Here is a 12,362-nt window from a genome sequence, read left to right as displayed (position 1 = left end):
TGACAGTTCATGAAGGTCATGGAGAGATGGGCAAATGAAAGGTCAAGATATTCCTCCTCTTGGATGTTTGAACTCATAAAACCTCTATGTTGATTTTCCTAGAGGGAATATAATAGTATTTGTAATAATGCTCATTCTAGAAAAATCTTGTAATATTTTTCTCTAAGTTTTGGCTGTAGCTAAATGTTGGGACTGTATCCAATTATAGTACATTGGAACCTTATGGATAGAGTCAGAGAAACCTCAGGAGACTTATATGAATTGACACAGTGAAATAAATGGAAACAGAAAAACAATTTATGCAATAACAACAACAATATAAAGACAACAAAGTTTTGTAATCAATACAATGACCAACTATAACTCCAAAGGACTGATGATGACCTGTGTTACCTATCTACTGACAGAGAGGTGATAGCTTAAAGAAGCAAAATGAAACAAATTTTTGGACATTGTCAAGGTGGTAATTTGTTTGGCTTGGCTATGGACACTTATTACAAGTTTTTTCATTCCCACTCCTCCCACCCCTTTTACATAGAACTGAGAGAAAGAAAATAAATGCTTGCTAATTAAAAAATAAAAGAAACTTAGAAAAATTCACATATTGCAAATCTTATTCATATGGCAAAAAGCAAGGGGAGTTTCTTATAAAGTCCCATATTCCAAAGTTAGGAGATATTAGAGATCCAGACTCTCATCTTAGCTCCACCAGGAGCTTATTTACTATCAAAGGCAAAGATCGAGGGTCAATCTCCCTCCAGGGAGTGAACAAAGTTTTCCCTTATGCCAGGGTTTTTGGAATCCTGAGTCCTACAGGAAGAAGGGAGGTTGCAGGATGTGTGACAGCATGATTTCAGGCACTTCAAAGGAATCGGGGCCATCATGCTGGCACTAAGCAGAAAGAGAATATATGGCTCCAGTAGAGAAGAAGCTGAAGAGTGATATTGGAAGCTTGGTAAATTAGTTTTGGAGCCTCCAACCAGAAGGAAGATGATGTGTTCAACCTTCAATATGACTGCAGCTGGATCCGCCCATATAAGCAGCAGGTGAGAACCATCCCACATATCTGACAGAGAGAAAGGAGAAAAAAGAAAAGGAGAAATTAGAGTTCCATGAAGTTTCTGGCCATAGATGCTGTTTGTCCATATGGTTATGTCCCCTTCTCACAGCCCCTCAATTTAGGCTGCTCCCAAGCCATCATGCATAAAAGGCTTCAAGTTCTCTCAAGAATTCTTTCACTCTGACTGTATTTTGTCACCTCCCTGGTATATCTTACCAGTGGACCCGGATGACTCTGGAGGAGAAAATGAGACAGGTCTGTAATTTTGCACAACTTGCTCTCTCATTTAAATCCAATTCATTTGCAAGTCATAATATCGCTTCCCTGATGCCATGGTCCTTTTTGAAAATGAAGGGCAAACAACAATTTTTTTCACCTTACCACACTCTCAGACTTTAAAATAAAACCAAAGAGAATGGAAACTTCTTGAGGAGAGATACCTTTTTGCCTTGCTTCTATTCCCAGTGCATCATAGTATCTATTACATAGTCAACTCTTAACAAATGCTTGATACTCCTTGTTATTGTTCAGTTGTGTCCAGCTCTTTGTGACTCCAACTGGAGTTTTCTTTCTTTTTTCTTTTCACTTTTTTTCCTTTTTAATTTTTTATGAAAACTTTAAAATTTTTAAAACATATGCATGGATAATTTTTCAGCATTAACCCTTGCAAAACCTTGTGTTTAAATTTTTTCTCTCTCTTCCCCCCCACCCCTCCCCTAGATGAGAAGTAATCTAATATATGTTAAATATGGTAAAAATATGTTAAATAGTATACATGCATACATATTTACACAATGATCTTGCTGCACAAAAAAAATCAACTCAAAAAGAAAAAGAAATGAGAAAGAAAATAAAATGCAAGCAAACACCAGCAAAAAGAGTGAAAATTCTATGTTATGATCTACCCTCAGTTCCCACACTCCTCTCTCTGGGTGTAAATGACTCTCTTCATCACAAGATCTTTGGAACTGGCCTTGGATCATCTCATTATTGAAAAGAGCCACGTCCATCAGAATTGATCATCATATAGTCTTGTTGCCGCATATAATGATGTCCTGGTTTTGTCCATTTCACTCAGCATCAGTTCGTGTAAGTCTTTCCAGGCCTTTCTGAAATCATCCTGTTGGTCATTTCTTACCGAACAATAATATTCCATATTATTCATATACCACAATTTATCCAGCCATTCTCCAATTGATGGGCATCCATTCAGTTTCCAAAAAGGGCTGCCACAAACATTTTTGCACATGTGGGTCCCTTTTCTTCCTTTAAGATCTCTTGGGATATAAGCCCATCAACTGGAGTTTTCTTAGCAAAAAAACTGGAATGGTTTGCCATTTCTTTCTCTAGCTCCTTTTACAGATGAAAAAACTGAAGTAAATGGGATTAAGGATGGGAAGAAATAGAATTATTCCCATTTTATATATCACATAGCTTGTAAGTGAGTGAGATCAGATTTTAACTTATAAACTCTTTCTGGCTTCAGGTCTAGTGCTCTATCCACTATGACTAGTTGCTTCTTGCCCAATTCCTATAAATCAGTGGGGAAACTCATGCTTACAAAGAAGGAATGTTGGTTTTTTTTGTTTCTTCCCTTCTACCTCCAATCAGTTCACACAGCTTTGGACCTGGGAACTAAATTCAGGTATCTAGCTAGCAAAAATTTTTTGGCCATAATCTTTTTGGCCTTGCAGAAGACAAAGGTTCTGCTTCCAATTCCAAAGAGCAGCAATGAATTTTGGGAAAGTCACTTTATCATTGTAAGCTTCAGTTATTCTATCTTTAAAAAATAAGAATAATTCTAGTTTTTTTCCCATCCACATTCTCATCTTTTCTTTTCTCCCATTGCTTCCCATCTGAGGATACTAGGGGAATGAATGAGCAAATGACTGGAGAAAAGAAATGAGTCTCAAAGTCGGCATCATGATTGGGATTAAACTAAAAAAAAAAATTACAAACTCTTGATTGTCACCTGAATGAGAAGAAATATAGTCATGCTGACTTCACTGACAGTCACAGATGGCTGAGAGAAGGGGTTAGGATTGGGGTCACCACCACAGAGGAAAGAGCATGGAATGCAATCCTAGGGAGTGGGATTTTTGGGCAGCTGAGAACAACACCTGGCATGGAAAATGTCTCTGGCTCTTGGATTTGCGGCTGGTGGTGTTAAGTTTTCATGCATGCAAATCTATTCTCATCTTCTGGATTCTGAAATTCCCTTATCTCATCACAACCTGTTATCGTTCCATCTCTCTCTCTGAACTCATTATCTTTCGCCTCAAGCTTTCTACTCTCCCTAGTTTTCCTATTACTGTCAAAGGCACCATCATCCTCCCAGTCACCCAGATTTGCAGCCTGGTTATCATCTTTTACTCCTTCCTCTCTCAAATATACATTCTGTGTCTTGTTGATTCTTCTCACAGCATCTCTGATGCCACAGGAACACTTCAAGGAATACTCCTTTTTTCTATTTCCATGTACTATAGTGACTCCTTCTCTCAAGGCATTTATTGAGTGATCATTGTGGAAGGGAGAAATTGTGGAGTGTCCTCTGTTCTATATCTGGCAAAGAGCCATAGTCCTTGCCCTCTGCCACGTGCCCTTTTAACTTTTAGATTGAAGAGACCAGAGACTCCATGACCTTGTGATTCTGGAGGGCATTTTAGTGTTCCAGCTCAGGTTTTGCAACCAACATAGTTCCATTGCTTTGAGAGATAAATAGTAACATAGATATGAACTTGATAATGCAATATAAGCTTTGAGCTCAATTTTGGATAATGCAATATAAGCTTTGAGCCACAAAAATGGAAGTGATGAATGTTAGTATATCATTCTTACAATACCTTTGTAAATATTCCTTTGTAAAGGTCAGTTAGTGGTAAATGATTAAATATAGCAATATCCCTATTTTGGGGACTAGAAAACTGATTCTGAGAGAGGTTAAATGGCTTGTCTAGGTTTACATAGTCTGATGTGAGATTCAAACTCATATCTTTTTCACTCCCAAGTATAGAATTTCGGTCATTGTGCCAAGCATTTAAAAAACTCCTTCCAGGCTGTTATCAGTCCTTTAATCAATACTTTTTGAGACTAGTTGAAACAGTTAAGAACACATCTAATTGTGATATTATGCATTGAATTTCTTCAACTTGTTCACAAATATATCATAATTATCTTTGTCAAAGGCCTCCTAAAGTTGACCTATATAAGAGCTACAAGATTCCATCTTATCCCATTCCACTTCAAACCTATCACTTTGGTAACCTTATTTAAAAAGGAAATTAAATTAACTTGATATGGCTTTTCAGAATTATGAAATTTGGGAAGGGGAAGGGAACTCTGAGGCTATCTATTTCAAACTGTTCCTGACCAGAAATCCCTTTTCCAATACTGTGGACAAGAGGGCATCCAATCTCCTCTGGATTCCTTCACTGAGGAGGAATTCACCAGCTCTAAACTTCAGGAAATTTTTTTCTTAAATCAAACCTAATCTGCCTTTTTGTAGCTTCCTACTATTTTTAAAGTGAACTAATGTTAGCTGGTGTAGTACTCGTTTAAGTGGCTCACATCCCATTTGCTCTGTAATATATTTTGTAATTTTCCAGGAATTGACATCAAGGTAAGTAGGTAGTACTTGATATATATGAATATTGAATATATTCCCTGTTCATCTCTACCACTCCAGATACCTCATTTTCTCTAGTGCTGTCTCCTACATGTTATTCTTTCAGATCCTCTGAAGTTGCAAATCCCCCACTCTCTTCCTTTTAAAACTACTTTGTAGAAGTATGTGGGTAATTTTTTGGGGGAGGGAGGAAGTCAAAAGTTATGATTTCATGTCCATGGTAATTCTCCCAAAGGTAGAAAATTTCTCCACTAAGGAAAATCAGCAAGTTACCTGTAACTTATAGTTTTGGGAATTGCCTGAGCCATTAGGAAATTATATGACTTACTCATGCCTCTGGTGAAGAGTGTTTCTCCTTCTGTGATCTTAGGGTTGAGGAGAAATCAAATAACGTAACTAGGACCAGAAGATGTTAGAGTGGTAAGGGATCTTAGCAAGCATATAGCAGGGACAGAATTTAATTCTTTGTCTTTCTTATTGTAAGACTAGTATCTCTCTATCTGCTACCTTATGCTGTCTTTTGTAACTTTATATTTACTTTGTGTATCCTCCTTTATGTGCCTGTATTACTTTTCTAGTAGTCTATAAGATTCTAGAAGGTAGGTGCTGTTGTATTTTTGTATTAAAATCCCTAACCCCTAAGTAAAAACTTTGCTTATGTACAATAGGTGTTTAATATATAGTGGTTAAATTGAATTGTTCAGTTTTTTTCAGTCATGTGCAACTCTTTTTGACCTCATTTGGGGTTTCCTTAGCAAAGATTCATTTCCTTCTATAGCTCATTTTACATATGAGGAAATTGAGACAAACAGGGTGAAGTGACTTGCCAGAGTGACATAGCTAATAAGTACCTGAGGCCATATTTGAACTTAGGAAGATGAGTCTTCCTGATTCCAAGCCTGGCAGTTTATCCACTTTACCACTTAACTGCTCATCACTCTATCCACAGTGCCATCTACTTGCCCCTAATTTGAACTAGGATGTGACTTAACAGTCTACTGATATGATTTAGTAGAACAAAAGGCTGCCTTACAGCTACTGGCTAGACCATGTCTCCCAGCCATACACAAGATCATTCAGGACTTGTAAGATGACAAGTGAAATAACTTCATTTAGTAATTCTCTGATAACAAGCATTTGATAAAACCTAAAACCAGATAGTATGTGATCGCCAAAGATATTTTCCACTGTAATAGAAGAAATCCAAAGCCAAGTCCCATTCAAAGAGGGATTCTCTGTGGTTGGTAAGGTCTTTTGGATGCTCCAATTTGTGGATGACAATGTGATAATACATCAAACTCCAGGATATGACAGAGTCTTCTAAAAAAGATCTTAACTTGTTCAAAGAACTTTGATCTTTTCATCTACATAGGGAAGAGCAAGTGGATGAGTAATGTGGATTGTTCAAATTTGAATATGAACCTGGTTGGACCCTATGTAGAGCTTGTCCAATGTGTCTAGGGCAGATAGGACAGATGGACAATGATCAGAGCAGAAAAGAAAGAGAGCAGGCTGGATCATTTTCAGGAAGTTTACAAGGATCTTCTATTGAATCTAAATTTTTCACGAGAACAAATGCTCATACTGACATTCTACTATTGATGCAATATGTCAATGAAACATGGAATACCACAATACCTAAAAATCAGTACCGTGCAATGGAGACCAAAAAAAAAAAAAGGCAGGTGTGAGCAAGCTTCATGGTATAACTGATGAGGAATTCCAAAGAAGAACAAGTATAAAAGATACTATCAGGAAGCAATATGACAGGAAGTGAAGATGGGCTCATCACATGGCAAGAGCTAGGAATGATGGATGGACTATTCTAATGATACCTCTCAGGAGAAATCAAGATCTCCTTTACCATGTTGGGTGGCCCCCTTGTGGTGAACTTTTGGGAGAACATGGATGGAGTACAATTTATATCACTTGAGTAAAATCCTGATTCAGTGGGTCTACAGATCCGTTTGAGCATCTGAATATGATTTATTCCTTGGAAGTCTAACACCTGGGGATAAACTGAGAAACAGTCCTGAGTTAATGTGGACTGAAATCAAGGGAGTTTCCATTGTATGTTATAGAAGGAAATTGTTGTGGCCAGCAATACGCCCTGAATTCTAGGTACTAGTGATGAAACAAAAAGAACTTGTTAGAGGATGAATGCTGGTTATTTTGGAGATGTAAGTTATTGGGCCAAGGATGTGGCTCCAGGATAACAGATGAGGGGCATTATATCAAACTGGGAAGAGAGTAGCTAAGGGAGAGTGCCTACAAGATACCACTTGCCTATTCTTGAAGTCAAATATCAGCTCTATTGCTATCTTGCTGTGTCTTTCTGGATAAGTCACTTAATACCTCTGAGCTTCAATTTCTACATCTGTTGAATGGGACAATAGTATTTGTACTCTACGTAATAGGGTTGTTGTGGAGAAAGTGCTTTATAAACCTTAAAAGGGCTATGGAAAAGTATGCTATTATTCTGATAGAGACAGTGTGCCTTAGTCAGGCTCTCGAACAAACTGGCTGTGGGATTCTAAGTGTATCACAATCTTTTCAGTGTATTAAGCAATTTTCTAAGACTCTAAGTTGCAGAGAAGGTTGCATTGGCAGAGGGAGTATCTTCTCCTGGGAGTGTCCTATAGCAATGAAATCACAAATTCAAGTCTTATCTTAATTATTGTCCTAACATAGGAATTGAAGCTGGACAGCTACAAGCACAGTGCAATACAAAAAGTTAGTTATGTAGGCTACTGGTTATCTCTCTGAGCTTGTTTACTAATTCTAAATTGAGAAGCTTGGTTTAAGTGCTTTCTGAAGTCTCTTACATCTCTAAATTCTATGAAAAGTTCTGGACAAAAGAGGACACAGGTGAAGGATATTTATTCTCTCCTGATGCCTTTTTTTTTTTTTTTTTTTAAGAAACACAAGAGAGTGGAGATGATTCTCATTATCCAGCAGAGGGCAACCCAATCTGAGATAAAGAGAAAGAATAGGTGGGAGAAAAAATAAGGACAAAGGAATCCTAATGGGATTGTGGTTTCATTGGAGTTCTTTCAGAAATTGAGGAGTGTTTTTAAAATGACTTAATGGAAACCTGCATATTTTTGAAAGTGAAGAGATGAACATTAAAGATCTAAGTCTCTAGGATAATAATTTTGCCAACTGGGAGCCTCAGTTTCCTAATTTGTAAAAACAAAAACAAAAACCAAACACCCCTGTCCCCTGTTTACGTTTCTAATGTTGTTCAGTTGTTGCAATTGTTGTGTCCTATTCTTTGTGAGTTCATTTGGTCACAAACCTCCATTTGGGGTATTGTTGGCAAAGATACTGGAGTGCCATTTCCTTTTCTAATTTATTTCACAGATGAGAAAACTGAGGCAAACAGGGTCACAGTTAATAAGTGTCTGAGACTAGATTTGAACTCAGGTCCTCTTGACTTCAAAACTAATTCTCTATCCACCTAGTTGCTCTGATCTTAAGAGTGGAGGAGATTTTGGAAGGATGGAGATGGATGGGGCTAGAAGCAAGTTGAGAATCTGATTTACACAAATTTCAAGCAGACCCTCTCAGATTTGGTTTAATTTAGCCATCAGGCACTAGGCTACCCTGAGTGTGGGGAATGTCGGGAGCTACTGAGCAGCCTTAGTAGATTTTGCAGATTCACTGGGACCTGGGTTGATCCTGAGAGCTGGTGGCTGCCCCAGAGAGAATCCCCTTTCCTTTTCCTAACTATACCACTGACAAGGAGGGCAGAGTCTATTCAGCAAGCTAGGAAGAGCCTTAGTATCCTGAGCCTAGAGAGGAGTTCAGATCCCAGGTACTCCTCCCATGCTCCTTAGAAAAAAGAGAGATTGAATACCTGAGCCAATGCTCTCAATTATGTCAGCCCTGCTTGCTTGGTACCTGGGGAAAGGGCATCATGGATTCAGAGGCAACAGGGCATAGTGGACTCAGTCCACTGAGAACTTAGGTTCATGTTATCATAGCTCTTGCACTGGAAAGGATCTTTAATATAGAATAGAAATATTAGAAATAATAGAAAATTAGGAAACCTAACCCCTTCATTTTATGTATATGGAAACTGTCATTGAAAAGTTAAATAACTTGTCCAAGATCACAAAGTTGATAAAAGGAGTCCAAACTTGAACGCAGATTTTTTACTGCAGGTCTAATTTTCTTCCCATTATACTACATTGTCTTTATTCTACTTTTTTTCTCCTAATATTTTTTCCTCCTCCTCCTTTCAGAACCCTGAATGCAGTAAGCAGAACTTAGAGGCATCCTCTTTAAACCTCAAAAGACCTCGTTTATTTGTGCTTCATGGACCACTCCATTCTTTTCTAAAGTCCCTTTGTCCTTTCTTCTGTTGTTCTGTCTCTTTCCTTTAGTTTTTCTTCAAGCCATCTGAATTTTTCTGTGGGGAATCCCAACCCCCTTTTTTAGAAGGCTAAAGAACTCAGTGTCCATAATTCCAAATCCTATTTACCTCTAGGAACCTGAAGTAAATTGAGCAAGTGGTCCAAAATGATACTTTTTAAAAAAAATAAAATCTCTTTCTGGTGCTATTTTCTGCTGAGAATAGCTTTATAGGAAGATTCTCAGTCTTATAAATTATAGGTAAATAATCTCTTAGCTCAATGATATATAAAGGGAGAGATTCTTGGACAGGGATGAAACGGACCTAATAAACATTGGTAAAAAAAATGCTTTACACTAAATATGAAAGAAGGAGAGAGAAAACTGCCTCTCAAATTAGAAAACATAGGTATGATGTAAAAAGATGAACAGGAAAGATGTCTAGATTCAAAGGAGATGGAAAATCTACAAATAAAACTTGTGATGAAACCCATGACTTCTTACATCTTGTGTATCAAATCATATCAAGAAATTTGCTGTGAAGGTTTTTTCCTAGTTAACTGTTTTCCATTGCACCTAGTACATTGATTTTTATTTGCTCATTATTTTAAAAAATTAAAATAATTTAGGTTGCTAAAATTGTATTTTAGCTTGCATTATCTTCTCTGTTACTTGTTTAGTCAATAATCTTTCTAATTTGGGAATGTCCCAAAATGATACAATGGGACAGACTTACCTGGAGGCAAGCAACTCCAATCCCAACAGCTCCCATGAGTAGGAGATGATTGGCCAGAAAATGTTCTAACTTGGTGATACAACCACCCTGTGTGAGACACAAAAGGAAAATGGTCACCAATTAGGAGAGAGGCCTAAGGGAAAAGGGGTGTACTAGTTTAGGAATGGGGAAAAGTATCAAGAATGTATTTGGAAATTCACAGGGGTTGTAGTATAGTAGACAAATCATTAGTCTTGCAATCAAAAGACCTGAGTTCAAATCTTATCTCCAATACTAGCCATGTATCCCTGGGCAAATCACTTAACCTAGGCCTCTGTTTTGTTATCTATAAAGTAGAATAAGAATACTTGCACTGCCTATGCCTCAAAATTGGGTGGAAAGACCTTTTTTAATAATTTAAAAAATCTTACTTAATATACATGTTAAAATGATTTTTAACATTTCCCCCCTAAATTTGGAGTCCAAATTTCTCTTTTTTCCTACCCCAATTAAGAAACAAGCAATTTGACATAGATGATACAGGTATAGTCATGCAAAACTATAAAAAAAATCTTCAAGAAAAATTTTTAAAAATATATCTTTTGTCTATATTCAGGCTTTACCTTTCTTTCTCTGGAAATGGACAATGTCTTTCATTATAAGTCCTATAGAATTGTCTTGGGTCATTGTACTGCTGAGAATAACTAAGTTATTTATAGTAGATTCTCATAAAATATTGCTGTTATTTTATAGAGTGTTTGCTTGGTTCTGTTCATTTCACTTTGCATCAATTTATGTCAAGTCCATGTTTTTCTGAGAGCATCCTGCTCATCATTTCTTAACGTACAATAGTATTCCATCATAATCATATATAAAACTTGTTTTACCATTCATCAATTGATGGATATCCTCTCAATATCCAATTCTTTGCCAATGCTAAAAGAGCTGATATAGGTCCTTTTCCTTTTTTTTTTTTTTTTTTTAATCTCTTTGGGATATAGACCTACTAATGGTATTGCTTAGTCAAACAGTATGCATGGTTTTATAGTCCTATGGGCATAGTTCCAAATTACTCTCCAGAATGGTCGAATCAGTATATAACTTCACCAATAGTACATTAGTGTTTTAATTTGGAAAATCCTTTATAAACATTCCTCCAATAATTCCAAAGGGGCAAGCTTATGAATCAAAGTCCACCAAGGTCAGACCAGATCCCAGGGGTAAGGATAGGTTTTTGAGGAGGAGGAAGTTGATTGATTTCTAAATAAAACATCAGGTGTCTACATCCATCTTGATATCCTTCACTGCCCCTGTATGGTACCATGGCCAAGACTGAGTTACACTCAAAGCATTGTGAGCTACTTTGGGTCAGGGGCAGAATGTAAGATAAATAAAAGCCACAGTTCTTGCTCTTAGAGAGGTAGTAGTCTTTAAATAATAATGATGTTATAATGGATTACCTTTGTATAAGATACATTGCATATAACATGAATTTTAAGGTGATAGCTCTAATAGATATCTATATCTATATCTATCTATCTATCTATCTATCTATATATACACATACGAATATAAGGTGGTGAGTCTGCATACAGAATATGAAATAAATAAAATCTCACTAAAACAGAGAGTTGGGAAAGACCTCATACAACTAGTTGCATGGAGTAGAATCCAGGACCCCTGATTCACAAGACAGCAAATTCTTATTTAAGATATTTAAGATTTCATTTTAAAAATACTATGATTTTGACTCTAAGACCTTTGCCAGGATATATCTCTCCTCCTCTCCCTCCTTCCTTCTCTCTTTCTCCCTCCCTCTTTCCCTCTCTTTCTCCCTTTCCTTCTCCTCTCACTTCTCTGTTTCTCACCTATTCTTTCCTCTCATTTTCTCCCTCTTTCCCCTTGCCTTTCATCCAATCTGAGTAAAGGGAGCACCATCTCAGGGTCTTCTACTTACCTCTACTTTATAGATATTGGAAGGGTGGGCCCGCTGACCACAGAGGACCACAACTGTCTTACAACAACTGTCAGGTACCTTACGGCCCTCAGCTTCTGGAGATTGGATGTAGGTGCTGTACTCCCAGTCAGCTGAACTGTTGCTGCCACAGCACCTGAACTGGGGAACAGAGAGCATGTCTTGAGAGCAGTACAATGGTGGGAGGCTGTTGTTGATTTTTATTATTCATTCTTGAAGGGACCAGGACACTAGGGAGGTGATACCAAGACATGCAAGTGAATTGGATTGAAGTGATGGAGGAAAGTCGCATTTTCTACCCCAGAGCCCATTTGGGTCCAGCAGCCAGATATAGATCAGGATGACTGGAGATGGCCCTGGATGTCCTGGGAGGCCTTAGCCTTTTTAAGCTAAAATCTTCAATAAGTCTCAGTTTAACAGAGGCAACACCTAATCTGTGATTAAGGCCAGAGAATGGCCTCTTTTACCTACTCAAAAAAAAAAAATCTGGGAGGGCAAGAGCCTTAGGCTTTCTGATCAAAACAGAAACAATTGCTACTAGTAAACCCTTAATTTCTGGCAAAGGTAAGTAGGTAGCCAGAGCACAAAACATGATTCTGAGAATGGGAGGAGGTTCATTTTAAAATATGAC

At 37.5% G+C, this 12,362-nt stretch overlaps 1 protein-coding gene across 1 annotated transcript in view; it reads right to left on the bottom strand.

Moving 5' to 3' along the window:
- Positions 1 to 275: 275 nt before the first annotated feature.
- TSPAN11 (tetraspanin 11) overlaps positions 276 to 12,362 on the bottom strand; it is a 143,915-nt gene continuing 131,828 nt past the window's right edge. Inside the window, exons 6-8 of the mRNA XM_052000511.1 lie at positions 11,714 to 11,872; positions 9,778 to 9,864; positions 276 to 1,066 (exon numbers count right to left, since the gene is read on the bottom strand). Coding sequence (XP_051856471.1) covers positions 1,007 to 1,066; positions 9,778 to 9,864; positions 11,714 to 11,872 — 306 coding nt within the window. The 3' untranslated portion in view covers positions 276 to 1,006. The remainder of the gene's footprint in view (positions 1,067 to 9,777; positions 9,865 to 11,713; positions 11,873 to 12,362) is intronic.

This window comes from Antechinus flavipes, chromosome 5, assembly GCF_016432865.1.
Source record: "Antechinus flavipes isolate AdamAnt ecotype Samford, QLD, Australia chromosome 5, AdamAnt_v2, whole genome shotgun sequence".
NCBI lineage: Eukaryota > Metazoa > Chordata > Mammalia > Dasyuromorphia > Dasyuridae > Antechinus > Antechinus flavipes.
The sequence above is the reverse complement of the archived record's forward strand: the minus strand, read 5'-3'. Positions and strand labels throughout refer to the sequence as shown.